Source organism: Serinus canaria, chromosome 2, assembly GCF_022539315.1.
Source record: "Serinus canaria isolate serCan28SL12 chromosome 2, serCan2020, whole genome shotgun sequence".
Taxonomy (NCBI): Eukaryota; Metazoa; Chordata; class Aves; order Passeriformes; family Fringillidae; genus Serinus; species Serinus canaria.
The window spans coordinates 104176823-104199659 of record NC_066315.1 but is presented as its reverse complement, the minus strand read 5'-3'; the positions used below and the strand labels follow the sequence as shown (position 1 = coordinate 104199659).

The window sequence follows — 22837 nt, the reverse complement described above, 5'->3', positions numbered from 1 at the left end:
ATGCCCTGTGGCAAACACCTGGCTGACTGCTGGCCACACCAGCAGTTTATGAGTCCTTCACTCCAGCTGCAGGATGAGCTGCTTACAGCCTATGGACCCAGCTTCTCAGTCCCATGGGACATCTCCTGGCAGTGATGGGATTTTTAAGATCTCCTCAGCAAGTGCCTCCTATTGCACAAACTTTCAAAAGAAAGACTTTCTGGTTTTTGAAGACTGGCTCCTGAGCCATCCTAAGGCCAGCTTTCCCTGTTGTGTGGCCACTGAGCCTATAAAGGCAGCTTCCAGTGTGGGTAGGATCTGGAGCATGTGCCAAATCATGCCCAAAATTTTAGGCGTGTGTAAAGCCTACAGGAAATGGTCAAGATTCTGGGCATTCCATGGCTATAGCCAGCTTCGAGGCTGCTTTTTCCAAGTGCAATAAATCCAGCACTTGCATCTGGATCTGAGTAGAAGTGCCCCACATGTGATTCCCCCTCTTCCTCAACAAGGCACTGCTGTAGCATTTAGCCAAGATCCCTCTTGTACCTGCAGGACATTGACTATTGGCAAAATGGAATAATCAAACCAAGGGCCTTGCTTACCTTTGTCCATGTCTTTTTCACAAATGAAATTGTTAACATCTTCACAGTAGAAGTCATTCCAGAGCCCAGCATAGATCAACCCAGCACAATCTTCCCCTGGCCCATGATCGTGATCCCAGTTATCAGGCTGCCCAGGTTTCCAGTTTCTTTCCACAAAAAAGCAAGAGATATGATTGCACAACACAGCACACATGGCAGGTTTTCACCATGAGAAATTAACGAAAACATCATGAGATCTGTTCTGAACGGGAAACACACATTGAAACAAACAATACATGACTCTTGCTGAAAATGGAAAACAGATGTATTACAGAGAAGGGAATCTATTCGGCCTCAGGCTGCCAAAACTTAGAGACCTAAATTTAGACCAATGAACTTTATTTTAGTTTCTGAGCGTACATGCACACGCAGCGGGGGGGCTCCGTGCTCCAAGTGCGTTGCTCCAAGCCTGTGAAACCTGCACACCGCATTCCCACTGGCAGATGGGACTCAGAAGAGCCCACGGGCTCAGAGGTAATGCCAAGATGGCAACAGCCTGCCCTTGCTCACTGCAAAGCTCTCTGACTGCACCAAAGGTGGGCATCTTGGGAGGAACAGCAAAGATCCGTGTGTTTTAGGGACATGTGCTCAGATGGGGAGGGAATTCTATTGACTTTTAAGAAATGCACACAGTATATTTACACACATCTTCTGAGATCGTTAGCTTTGATGGCGAAATTGAACGTAGCAAGTAAAAAATCTTGCAGCAAGTGTTTCTTCATCCTGTTTTTGTTTAACGAGTGAGAAAAGCTTCCAAACTCAGGATTTAAAAGCTCACTTTTCCTGAAGAAGCAGGTTGTTGAAGGGAGCTTGTGATTGCTGGCTGACACAGTCCATGCTCAGCTAAAAAACGTGCCTGCCTGACATAGAGCGTCCAACCAGGCACCTGGAAGGACACACAGCTTTCCAGAAGTAATGAAATACTCCAAAAATCTGTAACCAAGAGCTCTGAGGTTATGACAGAGCACCTAAAACCATGGTGCAGTGGAAATCTACTAAAAGCAGCACCCTAAGTAGGATCAGTCACAGTGCTGCCATGAAAAGGAAGAAAGATGAAAACGGGAAAGGAGAAAAAGGGGAAAATATTACAGCTCATTTGAAATGAATCTGACTTTTTCCATGTTTTTCATCTAAATGAACACCAATGAGATCACAGCTAATCATTTCGTAACATCTGACTGACTGTGTAGCCTGTTTTTCTGAAGCACAGCATGTTAAGATCTATAAACTCTTTAGTCTACTCCTCAGTATTAAAAATTTGGGTGGCTGCAATCTGTTCCATTTAGGACAAATTAGGTGTAGCCCTAGGATTCCTGGAATGCTGCCAATTCAGTTCTCAGCTGGCCAAAGCATAGACACCCTCATTTCATGCATTTTCCTTATGTTGAACGGTTTCCAGTTGGATTTGGGCTTTATCTAAAGACTGGTCATTTTTTATTAGAACGCGTACTCTATTTATAGCCAGTTGTAATGCAAATAAGGAAAATTCAAACAGCGAAACTGTGCTTTCCATCTCAACTTTGTAATAAAAGTCAGAAGCAAAAGTTTTGGCAAGAAACACTGCGCTACATAGTTATGTGATTCTTTCATTCAACATTCGGTTTTCTTTCTGGCAAGGAAAGGAATCCTTGTGCATGGAGAAGGCAGAGAGAAAGAACCCCAGCACCCTCAGTAACAATTTAAATTATTGGCATCTACAACCATCTGGATTCATTAGATGATTTCTAGATGCTGCTTTTAGAAGTGTCAGCGAGAGCGACCGCATTGCTTTTTATTTACGTACGTGTAAACTGGTAAGGATCCATCCAACCATCTCCATTCATTTTCCTTCTCTGTATCTGTTAGTCCAATCCAGAAGCTGCCTTTCCCAATAATCTGCCTTTTTATCCATTGCTGTGAAAGAAAGAGCTTAGTCCATAACAAGGACAACTGGTTTTGGGGCCAATTAACTAAACTGGTTTCATAAGACTCTTGTTATTAGAATACGGTGGGCCAGAGAAATTTTTCTAAGCTGAAGATATGTTTCAGGAGTTGGCCTTGGGACCCCTTGCCCAGACTAGAATCCCTTTCATTGTTTGCAATGAGGTAGAGAGAACTAGGCATGCAAATTGGGTTGACATAAAGCCACAGCTAATATCTTACAGACACAAATTTAAAAAAAACCTAAGAGTAAGGAATTGTATCTTGACATCTCCACTGCCATGTTGAATAGTACTCAAAATATTGTTAGATTAAAGATACTTGTGGGTCATACTAGTCCTAGGCTGCATGTATTAAATCAGATAATTTAAAGTTAAATTATAGTCACTGCTGCGAAAAATACTTTGATAGTACTCAAGGCGTAATGGATTCCATCTTTAAAGGTTCAAAACTCCTGCAGTTCTCAGCAGCTTTTCTGACTGCTCTGTCCCCACCACCTTCAGGGTCAGCATCAGTTCTGCTCACTCTACCCTTCTGCACAGGGAGAAGCTGCTGATCAGGCACAGGGTGGACAAAATTCTGAGTCAATCAATGTGTTTACTTCCACTATATGAATTCATGGTGCTCTCAGCTTCCCATTATCTTGTGCTTTCTACGAGTTAAACAGCTCCAAACTTTTTCCTTGAAAACCAGCAAGAGAAGGTAATTACCTGCTCCTCTTTGTCGTTGATGATAACCAAGCGCGACGCTTTATCTTCACAGAATAACTTTGCATCTTCAAAAATTTCTCTCTCAACGGAGAAGTAGTAGCACTTTTCCGTATAGTTCTTCCAACGGGGAGAACAACCTGTGATGTGAATTTTTTTTGTGTTAAGCCTGTTACTGGTAACTCAAGGGAGCAGTAATAGGGCCAGAAATAAATGGAGGAACCCATTCCCCTCCACAGCATGCAGAGTGTTGATGGCTTACCATTAGCCTCGGGCACGGGCGTAGGCTGGCTCTGTAGTGCCATTGGCATCCCTGGGCCTGGTGGCCCTGGTGGGCCAGGCGGGCCCTTCGGACCAGGCAGCCCAGGGACCCCAGGCAGTCCAGTTATTCCTCGTGGTCCCGGTAACCCTGGGCTTCCCACAGTTCCTTGCAGGCCTTGAAATCCAGGTGGGCCTTGGGGCCCTGGCGGACCATCCTTGCCTGGTGGCCCTGGTGGCCCTGGGTCTCCATTTGGTCCAGGCAGACCGGTCTTGCCAGGAGAACCTCTCTGACCTTTGGAGCCAGGTGATCCTCTTGAACCTTTCCCTCCTTTTTCTCCTGGTGGCCCGGCTGGCCCAGGTGGGCCCTTCTCACCTGCAGGTCCTGGTGGCCCAGGCTCTCCTTTCTCTCCTTTTTGTCCTTTTAGGCCAGCGGGGCCAAGAGGACCTTGAGGGCCTCTGTCACCTTTAGGTCCCCTTGGACCAGGAGGGCCTGAAACAGTGTAAGCATACAAAGTGGGGATATGCACAGAAAACAAAACAAAAAGCCCACGTGGGGTGGGCTTGTTTAATACATCTTAGACCAGCACCACTGGATATTTAATAACACAGAAACCGGGCTAACAGCTGCTTTCATCAGTGCTTGTAATAGTGCAGCTGCTTTCCAGGTCCTGTATACTGTTGCCCTTTCCTTGACCTCCAGAAAATACAGGATACAGAAAATACTCTGATACACCCAGCCATGTGAACTGCACAGTGACACCGTGCCCCAGGTGACCAGCCAAGGTGCCAGTCCCTGCAAAACTCTGTGCTGCTAGTTTGCTACACACTAGTGCTGTGTGCTGGTGGTCCTGTTCCCTCACTCTGCCACGCTCCCTTCTCCTTCTAGTCTCATCTCTCTGCTCTTAGTCCCAGGACTCTTTCTCCTGATCCTGTTTGTTGGTCTGTCCATAACAGGGTATCAAAAAGAGACAAAATGATGGATAGTGAGCAAAAGGCCAACTGTGGGAAAGACCAGAAGTTGCAAATTGGCCAGCTCTAACAAGACAGGGAACTATAACCCATGACAGGAAATGGCAATACTGTGACAGCAATAAACAACAAAACAATTTGGGATTCTGTTCATGGATGAGCAAATCCCTTGTCAATACCTTCCCACCCCCAGGACTAATCTACATAATTCAAATTCCTCCAGAGATAGATTTCCAAGCTGAAATCATTTAGCCCTGGTTGAAATGAGAATGGTTAAGGTTACTGACATGTAATCTTGGCTCTGATGCAGCCTTAGTTTATTTGGAGCAATAGATTTATATTTGTGATTAGAGGTTTAGGCTGATTCACATCGGATTGGAAATATGAGTGCTCTTTTCATTTGGGATAATATTTGGCTGGGAGAGACCTCCTAAACCTGATGCTATTTATTTCTGGAGAAAATAAAGTATCCCAGGATTAAACACTAAGCAAAGTAGGATGTTTTCTGGCAGACTAACAACTGGCTTAAAATGAAATAGCAACTTGTTTTTCAGCAAGGGTGGACCTTTCTGGGAATAGTCCAACATATATTTTTTAGCCATTTCCTCCTTACTGGGGATTGGTTTCTTGAGGTTCCACACCTTCACTCGCTTATTTTAGAAACTAAATCAAAAGCAGATCCAGTCAGTCAGTCAGACAGAATAAAATTCTGCTAAGTCAGAACCTTCTTTCATCACATCCTCATTTTAGCTATGTGAAAAAGGCATAGAAAAGTTAGTATGGAAAACTCAAGCTTCATGTTAATTTCCAAAGTTTAGGATTAGAAATGGAAAACCCCAGGACTCTGTACCAGCATGCACTAACTTCTACAGAACTAAAGAAGTAATGCAAGCAGGAATTCAGCACACACACATCATTAGGGAAGCCGCATACCTTGTAGGATAGTGAAGTTCTTGATGAGCTGGCCATGTTTGGAATCCACCAGCTTCATTTCTTCCATGATTACTGACAAATTGGCAACTTCAACATCTAACCTTGACCTCATCAAATCCTGTTGCACCTTGAGAGATGCAGAGTCTATGCGAATATTGGCTAGTGTGCTGTTCATAAAAATCAGCTCATCTGAGTGTTTACTTAAGGTGTCCGTACAAGTTGTCCTGACCTCATTGAGACTGCTCGTCAGTGTCCGTAGGTGATGGGCAGTGTAGCTGATGTTGCTGATGATATTGACTATATCAGTTTCAAAGACCTGGAACCTTTCTTCTAGACTGGTGAATTTGGCAGCAGTTCTGTTTTCATCTCCTTTATGCTGTTCCTGGAGATCCTTTAGACTTTGTTCATTGGCTTGGGCAATTGTGGTGATGTTCTCCATCTGCCCACTGAAGGAGCTGAGCTGACTGTTCATGTCTTCGAGTGTATCATTGTTGGCTTTTGTCATTGCTGAGTTGTTGGCAGCCAAAGCCTGTAAATTGTGTACTTTCTCCTTAAGCCAGTCAGTGTCCTTCCGGGCCTGAAGGACAACCTGCTGCAGATTTTGAAAGTCATTCTTGATTCTTAGAATAGCCGAGCTTGTATCTTCCATTGACTTCTGTAAGACATTGATAAGATTTCTTTGCTGTATTTGAGTCAGGTTTAAGTTGTTAAGGCTCATGATGACCACGTTATGAGAATGCTCTTGACTTTGCAGGTTTGCTTGTATATTACTTGTGTCTTGCTGGAGATTGTTGATATAGCCAGTATATGCCTGAAGAGTCTTATTGACACTGATGATTGTGAAAGAGTTACTATCTAAGGCACTTTTCATTTGGTTCTGCCTATCATCTAATAAATTTCCAGACTCTTGCAGCTTCTCCAGGGTGTCTTTGTTTTTGCTAGTTTTCTCTGCAATGTCATGAAGTTGCTGACGAAGAGCCAGAATGTCAGATCTGAAGCTGGACAGCTCAGTGTTAGTATTCAAGGCTTTTTGTCCAGCTTGGTCATCTTTGTAGAGGGAAAAAAAAAAAGAAAAAAAAGAAAGGCTTTAGATTTTTTTTAAAACACAGTATAAAACAGCAAAGTGTATTTTAAGAACAGTCATGTTGTCAAACTGTTCAGTAAACTTTTATGCTATCTTTTCCAGAAAAGAAAAATCACTAAGCAAAGTTCTGCCTCTAGACAGAGAAAAAAAGCAAAGAGGAATTGATGGAGACCTTGTGTCTTGCTGAGGAGAACCAAACAGTGATTCTGTCATCACAAATGAGAAAAACTATGGTTAGAAACTCCTGAGTAAATGAAGTCAAGAATGCTGTGTTCTGAATGAAAACTGAATGGGAAACAGAATTCAAAACATTAAACAGGTACCAGCAAGTGTAGGTTTTGAAGTTCCAACTGGATTTTGTTGAAAGCTCAGAAGTTTATTTTATCTGTTCATCTTTTCTTATTTCTTTTCATTGCAAGTGGAATACCTTCACTGTGATTTAGTACATATAGTTCCAATTTTTAAAATCTTGGGTTTAGCTTTACGTAAGTTCTCATACTTATTTTAAAGCAATCTGGGTTAGAGACAAAAGCTTTGCCAGCAGGCTACTTCAGATATGTCAGGATAAGATATATTTCTGGTTTTCTCTCTAATACATTACTATTGCTTTTAATGACATTTATTTTGCCATTATTATTTCCTCATGTTCTGAATTCGAGGAAGGCAAAACCTTTAATCTATGAGGAACGTCTCTGTGCTTACATTGCCCTATGGAATACTTCTGGAAGCTCGTCCAAGTATGATAAAGCATTTGAGACTGCACAGCCTATCATCCAGGACATAGAAACCAAGGAAATAAGGAGTCAACACTTGCTCTCAGGGAAGACTCCCTTGCTTGACCTCAATCACTTCATTATCCTGCTCACAGTCCATATATTTTTATCCTCATCTACATGTAGCTATATTTATGAATTAGACAGTCTCAAGTCCATAATTTCAGATGATGCCAAGAGAGAGCAGTATGGTTTTCATAAATTACAGTGAACACAGCTGTGTATGGTGCTTTTGTCTGGTGTGATTGAATGAGTCATGATGGCAAATGTCAAATGATGGCTTGTGAGACTTCAGCCTGAAGTGTTTATGGAGTCTTTTGCAGATGGACATCTTCCTGAACACAGTTCCTCTCCCTGCCACTTCTCTGACTCCCAGATCTTCTCAGCTCAGACTCTGTGTTTACCTCTTGGCTGCAGCTCAAATTATACTGTCTTCCTCACACAGCTCCAACAACTGCCAGGTCTACATACAGCTAATTCCTGAAGGCCTGCCTTGCATTCACCACATGCTTTTATCCTTCTGGCCCTACAGCACTTCTCTTACTTTTATGTCTCCTACTCAAACTGCTCTAGAACTTTCCTAACTTCTTCCATGGCAAGGCCACTTAAATGGGAATGGATGATCCTGAGCATCTCACTGAGCATCCATCCAGCAGTGTGTAAAAATGAGTGGCCATGAAAGAAGCAAAGATGCTCCAAGTAATGAAAATTTAATCAGCACAATACAATAATCCAAAAGGTTGCATGAGAAACCTTTACAGGTTTCACATCCACATTTACTTCTGTAGATGTGTCAGTAAAAAAAAACATATCACCAAATTACCCCACATCTTTGAACTAAATGTAGTGTGCAAATACTTTAGAAGCCAGCTCCTTTTTAAGGGAAAAAAGTTGTAAAAATTTACAATCAAGCTGCAAGCAAGGAAGTTTTCCTAGAAATACATGTCTCAATATATGGTTTACAAAACTGGACAAAATTTATTTCAAGAATCACATGCATGTACATGTAGATTAATACTTCTACAATAAAAACTATATGTACAGGAAGAAAAGTAAAAATGTACACTTAGAGAGTAGAATCTTTATCCATGATTTTTTTTTGCATCTTCCTGAAAATTGAGAACTTTGATAGTGCTTGGGAGACCTAAATACATAACAATCTTACATCCTGTATTTCCTGAGATGATCAAGACACAATTCATGGAAGTAATACACTTGCCTCAGACATAGGAATTTTGAATAGCTGATTATTTGTGTACCTTGCAAAGTGGTCTTCAGTTTTGAATCTTAATTGCTAAAACAGCATCAAGATGACTGGGTGACAGGTGCTCATTTTATGTAGAATCTTTTGTGCTGTAGAACAACTTCTGTTATGTTTTAGATCTCTACCTCAGAGAAGTTTCTCTCCTGAGGACAACATTTAAGTGTCTGTTTATTTAAGTATAAATGCTTTCAGAGTGATTTCAGTGGGAACTGTACATTTTGAAGTATTCTTAAAATGCTCTTCTAAGTAGAGCTGATCTGAACTATTTTTAAGTACTTTCCCAAGTACTTGAGGAACTGGAATGGAAGTGCTGTATCTTGTTGTAGGCAGAGAATTTTTCAGACAAATTTCCTCTCTCAATCTGCCAGGAGAACACCCCAGGTCCACAATACAAAGAGACCTTGCTTGAGGGTAGATTACCTAATTTCTTCAGATCACTCTCCACTTCTGTGAGCTTTTCTGTGTATCTTCTGTGGGATGTTTCCAGGCCACCTGTCACATTGTCCATTTTTTCTACAACTAGGGGAGAGAGAACAGTGTGTTATGAAAAGAAGAAAAGGGAAATTATGGAAAAACACTGCTAAACAATAAAGCAAACAAAACCCCACACCATTATCACCAAACAGTTGCTTGCCATTACACACTGCTGTTGCTCTGTGATGTTGGAAGGATGAGCTCCTATTTGCTGATGGACCCAGAATTCTTCTGCTTCTTCAGTCTGCCAGTAGTCCCTAATGATTTTTTTGCCCATGAGAAATCTCTCTCCTGAATGAGGAAATCCCTCTTTGTGGGTTTTCCTCACAAACAAAGTCATTTTCTTTTAACAGTATTTCCATGATTCCAGCACTGCTGTGTGGCAAAGGAAAACTGATTGCTAAAGGCTCAGATGTGTGAATGAAGACTTTCTTTAATTTTGCTATGAGCCATTTCTCCTGAAAAAGAATTTTTTTTTCCTTGTGCTTTTTTCATCATTAAAAGTTGCCACGTGGATAGTAAACTTAGGACTGAGATAGTAATTACTAAATGTTTTGGGGGGTTTAAACATATTGATAATGGTACAGATCACTCAAAGCAGTCTTGAAATTATTCTGCCTCATTAAGATTGAAAGGATGGCCATTCAGGAAGTACAGATTTATGACTGATGTGCCCTTTATTTTGTAATGCCTCAGTACTTTTCTTGTCACAGAGACATTCAATTATTTGATGAAATTAATACGGGAATGGAAAAAGCAGAGCAACAAATAAATAGCCCGGGGTGGCTTCCAGTGGCAAAAATGTGAAATGCTTGCAAGTTAGAGGTAGCCTACAGCTTTCACACTAGACTTTTTCTAACAGCCTTTTGCATTCAAGCCACAACTAGGAGTAGAAATTGCTTCTCACCATGAGATTATTTAGTCCTTTTGCTACACTGGGAGCAGAATGGGTCTGTAACAACCCTGGGAGAGGCTACATGAGTTACTGTGCCAGCTCCCTTTTTTAAACAGGAGAAATAAAGTGTTTCACATCTTTTGAGGTTCTGTAAAGCTGTGTGGGGTAAGGGTACCTCTAACTCTTTTGGTCTGTGAAATGATCTGCAGCTAGGAAAGAGTCTCATAAAAATTATTGCTATGTAAAGGTTTGAGTTTTCACAAGAAGTGAAATTTAGTGATCTTTTGCTGCTCATGAGCAACCACACAAATCCCAGACCTTTAAAGTGTAGTCCATCACGTGCTCCTTCTTTATTAACGTTTGCATTTGTTTTTCTGATTCTGGGCACTGCAGTTACACTGGAGGCTTTTACTGCTTCCCCAAAACAGATATGAGAAAATCAAACCAACTTTCTGATGGAACATCACTGAGGAGTTACAACAGAGAAAATTCTCAAGGTCTTCAGAGAGACCATACACCTTGTGGTAAATTACCTGTGTGCTCCCTTCTAGGCTGCTAACAAGTCAGTACAAGAGAGACTCTACTGTGTGTGCAGTTAGTCAGAGTGTGGCTTTCTGTATTTGAGATGATGACAGATTGCTTGCTAAACACCAGACCCAGACTACAATAAAGGCTTTGCTTTTTCAGAGGGACAGTTGCTCAATATCTTCAGCTTTAGAAAGCATTTTTCTCCCCATCATAGCACTAATTTTTCCCTGATTCTTCTGCCCATTAAAGTTGTCAAAATGCTATATGCCATTTTTCCTAAATGAAACCAGAGTTGATTCTCTGTTTGTCCTGCCCTGCTGTCTTCCAGGCTGGAGCCCAGATCAACAAAGGTCCTTCAGCTACTTCTGACACTCCAGATGCATGTATATGCCTATGCATCACATGCAGAGAGAGTGAGGACTTGGCTTTTCCTTCTGGCTCTAGGCAGCTCCTTGTTTAGTCTGTGGTGTTCTCCTTCGTCTACAGAGAGTCAATGCCAGGGCATGGCTCACTCTGGGCAATTAGAAGGACCTTATGAAATCATCTGTATTTAAAAAGCAGGCCTAATTCAAGTGTTTCTGCTGAACCTGGGCCTTGAGTAGCTATGTCACATCACCTATGGTTCTTGTTAATTCAGTTTTAGTGTAATCAACTGTTTCCCCAGTTATACAACACACTTGGAGTTGGCAAATGAATATATATTATCAGTCATTAAAAGAAAAATGCAATTTCTTCCTTTTGCTGTCCAAATGAATGCCAGCTTATACTTCAGATCTGAAGTTTATAAAATGAAACTATCATATAACAAATATGATTTTATGGTTGAACGAAATCTAGCACTGGAAGCTTGAGTTAAAATATAACTGTGAAGAGTTCAAAGCAAATGTAAACACAACAATAATAATCCTATCAATAAGTAGTTTTCTGGCAGTTAAATGAGACTGAACAGAAGTAATTACACACAGCATATGGTATTTTCATTGTTCAAAGTGAAAAAAACCCCAAACCACTGAACTCCAGCAGCAGAAACAGAAGAGGTCTCTGCAAAAGTGACTGCAGGGTTAGCTCAAGGGCTAAGCTGCCATCCCATAGATAAACCAATGCATGTATTTGCTTTATGCTGGGGTGGGATCTTAGCCTCCATGGTCAAATAAATCATGGGTTTGGGGAACTTGATCCCCTGCCCAAACTCCTTCCCAAAGAACGATGTAGCTTATTTGCTTTTCTTGCTATTGCCCTGCAAGTGGAAAAGAAGAATTTGGGAGAGACTGAGTAGCGAGAGGCCAGTGTTAGGTTTTGTTGCTCTTGATGTCAAAAGAGGTCAAATGGACTGATGTCCTATTACTGGGAATGTCTTTCCTTCCCTGGTAGTAGCTCCCATCACCATCTCTGGATGGAGCCTTCAGTGATTTGTGACCATGTGGAACACTCTCAGAGGGGGATGTCAGCCTCTAGTGAGTGTCCCAGACTGGAACAGCCGCTTTCCACCTTCTCCAGAAAAAGGCAAACAGGCAGATCAGCTGTAATATCCCACACAAAAGGCTACTCTGCTGCTCCCAACAATCTGCCTGCTCTTAAAAAGGCAAAGTTGTGTATGTCTTAACTTGCTTTTGGTTAACTTCACCTTAATTCAAAGCTTGGTCTCTCTGCATTGTCATCTCAATTCCTGACAAGATCACAGTGGAAAATGTGGTAAAGATCCTCTAAAGGAATCCAAAATTTCAAGTAGTTGCTGACCAGAAAGTGAGGACTGCCTGCATCTAAGCCACTATGACAAAATGTGCCATCTCACCAGGATGTGTTTGCCCCAGGTAATGGCAGGCAAACTATGTCTGGGAGACAGATAAAAGAAGCAGATGAAAGTCATGGTGGGCATTACTCAAGAAACTTTAAAACAAGGACTGACTAGAGAATAAGAACTACCAGAAATTCAAGCTGCAAGCACTCCCTTACTGGAATGAGCCACAGGAAGATCATTCATCTTCAATGGACTAATCTGACACTGGCTGGTGCCAGAAAAATTATAGCTTTGTATTTTTAATTTAATTTAATAAAGTATGTGCAAAAATTGCAGATTGCTTTATTAGTGTTTTAAACAACAATTTGTCTTCTCAAAGCAGAAGAATACTAAACTTGCCTTGTTATTCCTTCATGTTTTGCTGCCTTGTTATTCATTCTTGTTTTGGTTTCAGGGTTCTCCAACATACTATATAATTTTTACCACTAGTTTGGAGGTTAGTTCTGTGTTGACTTTGCCTCCCATTGAGTTACTTTTTTGCTTGCCATATTTAATCCACTGATTAGTAGTTTTAATGTTTTAAATCACAAAGGATATTTAAATGCGACATAGGAAATGAAAGTTTTAAAAGTAGTTTTGGGCTTTATAAACATAAGTGTGGGAGGCAAATTTAATGGAAACTTAGCTAAGAGACTGAAAGAATCCCTGATGGCAGCAGAATTCCTTCTTCCAGTGTAATATTGCAGTAAAAAAGAGAAGCCAAATTCTGATACAGAGAGGAGAATTCAAGAACAATATACTTTTATTCTGAGGTTTGTTCTTCCTTTAAGCCTAATTCCTTCTCAACAATCAAAACTATTTCAGTAATTAATATGAATATGTACTGTCAGCTGGGGTTTTATCTAACTTATGTTTTCCTTGCAAATTAGCATGCTGAAGAAAAGCTCTGAAACTGCAGGTACAAAGCAGTGTCTGACACATGACCATTTGCTGCTTGGTGTTATAGAAGGAAAACCTGGATTCAACAAGACTTTTGTCTCTTTGCCTCTTTTCCTTGGCATTCAAATGTTGCAATCACCAAGTTGGTGAGCAGTGGAGCAGTGGTCACCAAAATGTCTAAGGCTCTGCGAGCAAGATATGCATTATACACCTTCCTACAATCCCTTTTACATTTATTTTTGGAAGAGGGAATTCTTTTGTCCTTGTCCTGGATAGTTGTGACTTGGTACTGGTATGACAGAAAGACTCATCCCTGATGAGTGACTGCTCATTCAAAGAAGGAAGTTTAGAAATGAGTGAAGCAAAGTTGGAGCCTCAAGTAGAGAGCAAAGCCTGGGGAAAAGATGGTGCTAGCAGCCCCATAGAGAAAGAAGCTTGAAAAGTAGATTGAAATGAGGAAGAAAAAATCATTCTCCCAAAGTCTTCTGGACAATTTCCTTATTGATGTAAATCATTTGCCAAAGCAAGATAAAGAGCAATAGTGTCTCCAACTTGATAGGCTGTATCTGATGCTGAGTGAGGGCTCAGTCTACTGGGAAGCCCCAGAAATGACAGTCCTATATAAAACTCTTGAGGGAAATTCTGCTAAATCCCAGTCATTTAGTGGCTGGGTTAAGTCTGGAAAGATCCCATTCTCACCTGATGAAAGCAGATCATTGCAGATTTATATCTGCAAAAGGCCCCCCCCATATCCATTTGACCAAATCATCTTATCTTTATAGATAAAGAATAAGTTTTTGAATCCTGGAAGGCTTTTTGTCCCTCAAAATCTGACTTCCAGAGACCAGTTACTTCAAGAGATATATCCACATAAGTGTACTGTATTTTTTTACATTTGACGTTGATTTGCCACCTTCTGTCTGCTTTATCATGAAACAAGATTACCTAGGTCTCTCTATCTGTTCCTCACATTCTGTCTTTTCCCTGGATAAATCTTTCATCTAAACAAAACAGTTTTAATTTTCTTTCACTCAAAACTGTGCCAAATCCTCTTAAATAATTATTTATCCTTTCTATTTCTACAATTTCCTTTTCTTTCCCTGGCAAAGGACCAGAGGTGATGTCAGCTCTGCTATGAGTGCAGCTGTTGGCAGCACAGGACACACTGCATGCTAATCACATGAATATTTACTCAGCTCCTTGGAGGGGTTTTGAAGCTACTCAGAGCCATACTCAGCCAGGTAGTTTAGAACTAGCTTGGTTTACTCTGCAACAAACTGTGATGTCCTGTTATAATGCTCACAGTGATGTTGTTCACTTTCCTTTTTATGCCAGAAATTCACATCTTATTTATTTAACTTATTATAGCTGCAACTGCACAATAAGCAGGTATTTACATCAAAACATTTTTATAAATGCCTAAGTGGCTACAGTTAATTTGTGATAAGTATTTATGGGAATTTTAAGCCATGTTTCCCAATGTGCCCAACCAATGACTTGCACAAATGAAATTCTCTCCATTACTATGTTGCTCAACTACCAGAATCTTTGAAATTATTATTAAAAGCATCTAAGTGTTTTTGTACATCACAATTATTGTGGATAGTCAATACACTGGTACCTCCTGGTTTAATTTTTCTTCTTCCAGGTATTTCAAAGTGATATTGATACTAAATTTTGTTCCTGTGATAAATACTATGTTAGTAAGATAGTCCTGGCTGTTGCACATGTTACACAGCTTTGTGTCTTCCAGTACTCCTCCTTGGTTAAGAAATGATCATTTTGTTTCAACTTTCCTTTCAAATGTCTAGTCTGGTTTCAAAATTTCATAGCTATTTGAAAGTGAAATTCTAAGGTTGCAGTTTGTTGTTATGCACATACAAAAAGCCAACATTGCCCAAGTACTGACATTTAGGCTAAAATGTGACAAACTGCCTGGTTAGCAAATAAGTGACAATTTTTTTGGACACTTGTCTGAAAGTTGGTCCCCATGCATACATACCTTTGTATCCCAGAATGGCTACTGTGATTGTTAACAGGGCACATAAAATGTATAATAAGATGATGGAGAACTTCAGTGCCCAGTTATTTTTGCACTTGGTACATTGGCTCCCTTCCTGAATACCTGCAACAGAAAATTTAAGGAAATTTAAAACAATGGCAAACAACACATTGCTAGGTTTGCCTCCCCATCTCCTTTCCTCTGTTTTCTACAGAGCAAATGATTTATCTCAGCAGGTGATGTTTGCCTATTTGCCTGTGCTGCCAGGATAAAAAATCACAGTGGTTAAAACATCTGCTCAGTGAAACAATCACTTTGGGATTTTAGCATGTGTAAGAAAAGTAGGTTCTGCTTCACTGGACAGCCTCTGGCTTTCCTGAGAGGTGGCTATTTTCTGATTGTGCTAACAAGGTTCTGGTGAGTTTTGGAAATAAAACATTTATTAGCATCTCCTTTGTCAGGTATCACACCACAGCAGCTCTTTCTTAGCATTTGGTATCCCTGTGGGGGCAACAGGACACAACAAATGTTCTGGCAGAAAAAAATCACAGAAATAAAAGAGCACTGTGAAAAACTGGTAGGAGTAGCTCTGCTTTGTAACAATCACCACAGACAGTTACCATGCAAACACTGTCTTTCCACAATGAGATTTTTTGCATATTTTTGGGGGCTTTTGGAGAGCACTATTTCCACAGAAAAGAAGGAGTGCTTTACTGATACAGTGATCTGTACATCCACAGAAAAAGTGCTGGTGAATTTCTCTTTGTGGACAAGCTTAAGATAAATGTCCTCAAATTAATGAAAGAAAACAGAACTTTACTATTCTATATTTAAACTTTTTTCCAGAACAGCTTGATATCTTTGAGTCTATTAGGGAAGAAATTTTCCTCTTTTGTGCTCCTTGGGAATAGCTCAAGAGTGTTGGGAGCACGGATTATTAATCAGAAGCACAAATGTGTAAAAACCTGAAAACTGAACTGATGTGCTGGAAGAAACTGACGGGATTTATCCATCTTTTCAAGGTGCATTAAGCAGGCCAGGATTAACATAACTTTCTGTGTCTGTCAGAAAATGCATTTCTTTGATATTTCACTCTATTTGTGTACTATTAGGGGAGTCCCACAGGAAAGCTTTAAGCTCTAATAAATTCTATGTACCAGATTACTTAACTAATCAAAACTTGCTCTGTAGCTTTTTATGAATAACTTATATTTCCCCTGAGGCACATCACACAGATGATTTTACTTTTCCAAACTCATTACCTTCTGCAGAGCGGTTTTTATTTTTCATTTTTTTTAAGAGAAAAGCACGGGCCACTTCCCCTGGGTTCAAGAAGGATGGGTGACCAACATAATGAGTTAAGTCAACTGCATTTGTCTATCCAATGACATTTTCCAATGGCTCGCTTTAAACCTAAGGTACTTGAAGAAGGAAGGATTACCATATTGGAGCAACTGAGGAAGAGGATTTTTACAAAGTTTATTTGACAAGACATTTTCTCCAGTCCTCTCTGCACATATACTCACTGTGGGTAAGGCAGAAATGCATCTTTTCCAGGTCTTTTCCACATTACATGTTTTTTCTAAACTTTTCAGGTGTGACATCACATTCTGTTGCCATGTGATGAAAGTGATGTCACACATTTGGGTTCTTTGTGGTTTAGGCATAAGACCAGCTGGGAACATCTGGTTCTTTTTTCAAGAACATTATGGGAAAATGAGACAAAGGCTTGTAAGCATAAACTCAAGAACAGAAATTCCAGAGCGTAAAGGCTTCTCTTCTGCCCATGGGGTGGGAAGGGAGGGAGCTGACACAGAGACAGGCAGCTCCATAGCCCATTTATTGGTGACTTGGGTTTGGAAGGGTGGTAACTCCTGCACCACAAAAGAAAAGGTGAAGGGTCCATAATTCAGTAGTCAGGTTTGCTTATGGATCCTGATGCAGGGGCTGAGTTGCTTTCTTTGGTCTCAAGGAGTTTGCTGGTGAGGAAGCTCTGCTGAAAAAGCAGGAAAGGGAAAGTGCAGTTTTCGAAAGGTTTGCAATAGGTATTTGGAGACTGAAATGATCTCACAGTGGGAACTTGGTGGTGTCTGGAGTACCAAATTGCTGGTCTTAGCCAGTTCTAATGGGCTCATTGAGCCCCTGTGCCCTAAATGCAAGGCTCCTTCTCATGGAAGGGTTTAACATTCCAATTTGGTTGTCTTTAAAAGTCCCACATATCCAAAAACAAGTCTGGGGCAAAACTCACATCACATTCACTTTCTAAATACACAGACAAACAGAAAGCTTGATCCTCCTTATTTTAATGTTAATTGAAACAGGCCTAGATCCTTATCTGGGAAAAATGATGGACTGCAGAGGTACAAAACGCAGAGAAAGGCAGAAGTGAAAACAAAGCCTTTGGCAGCAATTGCACCATGAAAAGTTTCACTTGATAAGCGTCTCATAGTCAGATTACTCATTTTATGACATGACCTGCTTTCTGTCACTGTACTCCAACTCCCTGGGTAGTGTAAGGAGCTGAAACTTCACTGATGTCACTGGATGTATTGCAGTTCAGCATCAAGCATCATGTATGTTCCAGTGCTTCACAGGGATCTAGTTTCACTTGTCTCAACCCTCTCTACCTCTGGTTCAATAAAAGAGCACTTTGACTTTTCGGAACTTTTCGTTTCAGTGTATTTCAAACTGACACCAGAACAGCACCCCAACAAAAGCCAGACCTCTTCATCCTTTTACAGCCCAGCACAGTTGGTATCAATAACACAGGCACATCATACTAAAACAATCATACAGGCTGGAGTGATTCCATTAACTAACTGGCCTGGAACTGAGTACTGCATTCCTTACTGGGGCTTTCTGCCTGTCAGCCTAAAACTACTTCTGATTGCCAATGAACCCCTGCTACCCTCATCTAACATGACCCAGGTCCAGGGCTGGAGTGAAAAGCCAGGGAGCTCTAACAGGCTCCTTTGTTTTCTTTTACCTGGGATACAGTAAAGTCTTTCAGAGCAATTATATTTGCTCTTTATTACAAACATGAAGTGCTTAACTCTGCTGCTAGTAACACAAGACTTTCTAGTTTACTAAACATATAAAGACTACTACAAAAATACCAAAGATATAGGTACCCCTTGAAGAAAAGATTTGGAGGACTCATTCTGATGTCTTTCTGGGCAATTAAATACATCAGGCAATATGCAAAAGCCAGGAATGCAACCCTCTCTGTATAGGGATTAACTACAGTATAATCAGAGCTCCCCAAATTCCCCAGCACGTACCCTGACTTCAGCTTGCCCTGTTATTCTTCCCCACTATCTCACTGAAGAATCATGCCCAAATAGGATTGTTCTGATAGGAGATGCATTTAGTCCATATTGTGAGGACACATTTTTATTCAAAGCTTGTTCTCAAAAGATGTAATAGCCAAAATACTAAGCAACAACAAATGGGACACAATTAAAAATTCTTACTGTGATTACACAAAACCCAGCAGGTTAGCATAAAATCATGCAGGTTTACCACAAATGCTGTGAGTTGAGCCTTGAAGGAGCCCATGCTCAGGCTTTAATTTGGCAGAACTTCCCCAATTTTATCCACTAGACTGCTTGCTGTTATGACTGACATAAAATGCAGAATTCTTCCAGGAGATCTATCACATTTCATCTAGAAAGCTGTAGACTAAAGGGAAAGACCCTACACACACATCCTATTGACAGAACAAATGTAAAACCTGCAGAAGGGTGTTCTCAGCTGAAGTCAGCTCTTCTCCATTTGTTAATGATGCTCCTAGTGCAGCACACTCCTCTCTGTGTCCTGTACACGTGTTTTCAATGCTGCTCTGCTCCCAGACATTTGTCACTGACTTCCAAACCCAGGGAGCTGGGGTCACTTCCGCATGACGTGCATTTCTCACTGCTGATTTGATCAATGTTTAATAAATATCAGATGGGACACAATGTGCCTCGTTTCACTGGACATATGCTTTTTTCCATTCCTTTCTCTGACTTATTTTAATAAGAGCTCTGATTTTTCTGCCTCACTGTTGGGAAGACATCTGGCCAAACAGACAGCGACCTAGTACAAAGAGATCCTGCTGGCTCACATGCTTTGGGGACCCCCTTCTCTGCAAACCAAAATGCTCACAAAAAAATATGCAAGTGAGACATCCCCCTGTTACCAGGCTTTGTAGTATTTGTTTTTATAGCATTGCATTCCAGTGACTGAAGACTTTGTTCTCACGCAGGGGGTATACATCTGCAGATTCCTTTTGGGCTCCAAGAAGAAGTTTTGCTGAAGGAGGACCTGGGTTTTTTGGGTTTTATTTGTTTGGGGGATTTTTGTTGTTGTTTTGTTCCATGGTTTTAATGGGAGACTAAATAGCTTTGCTCTTTGTAACCACCTTACAAAATGCCTGACTCCTCAAGTGTATTACACTTAAGGAGCACATCTTTGAACACTGGAATAAGATATGCACACACTTTTATTTTTTTTCCTCTGAATAATTCTCTTACAAGTATTTGCCTCTCTGTTCTTTTCTTGGCTCTGGCTGCAGGATCATAGGTGGCCTCAAAATAATTCTGCTAGCAAATCAATTTTGACAAAGATGCAAGGTTTTCTTCATAACCCTGACAAGAAATAAGAATAATAATGATAAGATAAAGAAATGCAGTGCAGGAAACAGAAATACATTAGTTTGGAGAGGGTTTCCCCAGTGTGATTCACTGAAAACAGATCATATCCCTTGTATTTCAAAAGGAAGACTGCAAGCCTACTTTGCAGCCTTCAAATGATTGTTTTCTCAAAGTTAATGTTTTCCAAACAGCAGTGGATCTAATACCTATATTTAAAGGGACCCGAGCAAACTATATACATCTAATTCAGGCCTCCTGCCCTGGAAGGTGCCACTGCCCATGGCAGAGAGGCAGAAACTACATGATCTTTGGCTTCCCTTCCAACAAGAACCGTTCTGTGATTCAGTGTGTAACTAGGAGTCAAATGCTGAGAGGTAATTAATGTTGCAGAGTTGCAACAAGCTCCCAGTGGCGTCCATCTCACTAACAAAAGTAGGTGATCCCATGAGGAATCCATCTCTAGGTTTAAATATCTAAATGTTTTGAAAAACCTGGTTTAAAGTGCTTCAATTCAGGTACCCAAGTGTAAAATGGTAGGTGTTTACTAATATGCATGACTAGCAATTATGAAAGTAATTTGTCTCATAGGACAGAAAGTTCAGGCATATAAGTGTTTTCATATATGCATACACACAAGCACATTTATATTTAAATATATAGAAAAATATGTGGTGGCTTTTTTTTTTTTTTACAGAGAAGTTTTGGTAATGACAAAAGCCCTGCATATTATATCAGCACACTAAGGAAATGCAGGCAACAGCATCTTTGGCAATGATAACTTTGTATAGGTTTGAGATTACTGGATCCAGCCAGCCACAAAATTCACAGTAAGATTTTTGTCTTCTCTTCTGTAGTGTGTCACAGGTTATTAACCTACCCCTCACAAAAACAATTCCCATGATCCTTCAGGAATGGTTTTGTTGCATTGAACAAAACTGATGATTTGATAGTTCCATATGCTGGCCTACTACAGAAAGCAATTAGTCTTTATAATGGCAGAAACTGAAACTGCTTCATGCCTTTTAAAATTATTGCTTTGAGATACAACTATTTTCTTCAATTTAGAATCTATTCTCACACTGTAAAAGCTATAATTTGAGCTACATGTAAATAGATGCCCTACATATTTGCTAGCTAATGCGTAAAGGTCCACACCTCCTCCCATTCCACAGTTTTGGCAAGCTCTGTCTCCACAATGGCAATGGTCCTGTTCACCCAAATAGTGCAGTGCTGGCTTGTGGACAGGTGGATTGCAACAGCCTGCTTAACTTAATAGTCAGATTTTTACAATGCCATTGGAAAAAATATTTAGCACAAACATGCTGTCATTTGTTCCGGAATTTGCTAGTTTTGCTTCTGGTTTAGTAATCAAATAGGGATAAATGCAAGTATGCTTGCTTTGAAAAAGTTTCTGGTTATTTATTAGGAAGCAATTAAAGCAGCTAAACTTGAAATCCAAGCAGTGGGTATGTACCCACCTAACTCGTGCCAGTTTTCCTATGCCAGGTGGAAAATTATGAATCATGGCAGCAAGACACAAGCTAAAAACTCTGTATTTCAAGTAAACACTGCAAGACACTGAGCTTCTTTCTTCCAAAATTAATAAATAAATGGACCCAACCCAAACCACTCCATCTCCACAGGTCTCTACAGTGTTTAGCATAATCTGCTTGCCCTGCTACACAGCTGGCAGCTTGTGCCAATAACCTCTGGAGTGAAGAAAACACACCTCAAAGGCCCAGTCTGAAAATTTGTGCCTTGCAAGGCTCTACGACCCCTACCAGGGCCAGTGGTACCAGATCCTGTGATTTCATCCTGAACTTCCCATTTGAGATTTCTTATTTCCCTGGTGCCCCTTTCTTTCCAAGTACAAGGCTGGGGCAATCCCCGGTATCAATATAGGCTGGGGCATGAACAGATCAAGAGCAGCACTGCCAAGAAGGACTTGGGGATGTTGGTGTACAAAGATGGACATGGGCTGGCAATGCGCTCTTGCAGCCCAGAAAGCCAAACACATCCTGGGCTGTGTCAAAAGCAGCATGGCCAGCAGTGGAGGGAGGCAATCTGCCCCTCTATCCTGCTCTGGTGAGACTCCACCTGTGCACATTCTGGGGTCCCCAGCACAGAAGAGACATGGACCTGCTTGGGTGGGTCCAGAGGAGGAACATGAAGATGACCAGAAGGGCTGGAGCATCTCTTCTATGAAGACAGGATGACAGAGTTGGTACTGTTCAACCTGGAGAAGAGAAGGCTTCAAAGGAACTTTATTGTGGCCTTTCAGTACTTAAAGGGGGTGGATAAGAAAGATGAGGACAAATTTTAGCAGGACTTTTGTGATAGGACAAGAGGAAATGGCTTTAAACCAAAAGAAGATAGATTCAAATTAAATAAAGCGAAGATTTTTACAATGAGTGTGGTGAAACAGGAACAGGTTGCTCAGAGAGGTGGGAGATATCCCATCCCTGGTAACATTCAAGGTCAGGGAGAGCAGGGCTCTGAGCAAACTGATCTTGATGAAAATGATCACTGCAGAGCATTTGGACTAGATGACCAACTTTAAGGGTCCCTTGCAACCCAAACTGGTCTATGCAGCTATGCAATTATGTGGAACTTTCAGCTTGCATTCTAGGAGAACAGATTCCTAGACTCCTAAAAAATAGAAGTGGGGAGGAGTTGTTCATTAAAGCTTAAGAGAATTGAAGACTCCCCCAGGACTTTCATAATCCCACCTCTGCAGAGCAGCTCTCAACACTGAGGGGGCAATGCTGGGGCTGGGGCTGGCAGGGCTCGCCCTGTCCCCGCACCCCCTGAAGTGGAAGGGATGCACTTTGTCCCAAAAGCCCAGGGCATTTCAGTAAACACGAGGGATTTCCTTCTCTGGGACACCTTGGGAAAACCCAGCCCTTAATGATCTGCACACTGCAGCCCAAAGCTCTGCACAAAGGGGCCATCAAGCAAATTCTCCTCCACACACCAGACTGAGCCTGTTGGAGGCAGCGGCCACTTCCCATAAATCAGAATCCCACATCTGACATAATAAAGAGTCTCAGAGGGCCAACACTATTATCTCTGGAAAGCTTTCAGCCTAAGAAATAC

The 22837-nt window shown here is 41.0% G+C and overlaps 1 protein-coding gene across 1 annotated transcript in view; it reads right to left on the bottom strand.

The window, feature by feature from the left end:
- The window catches only part of COLEC12 (collectin subfamily member 12), a 96045-nt gene that overhangs the window by 3931 nt on the left and 69277 nt on the right, over positions 1–22837 (bottom strand). Inside the window, exons 3-9 of the mRNA XM_030234347.2 lie at positions 15108–15230; positions 8952–9050; positions 5411–6457; positions 3510–3998; positions 3251–3387; positions 2404–2513; positions 582–727 (exon numbers count right to left, since the gene is read on the bottom strand). Coding sequence (XP_030090207.1) covers positions 582–727; positions 2404–2513; positions 3251–3387; positions 3510–3998; positions 5411–6457; positions 8952–9050; positions 15108–15230 — 2151 coding nt within the window. The remainder of the gene's footprint in view (positions 1–581; positions 728–2403; positions 2514–3250; positions 3388–3509; positions 3999–5410; positions 6458–8951; positions 9051–15107; positions 15231–22837) is intronic.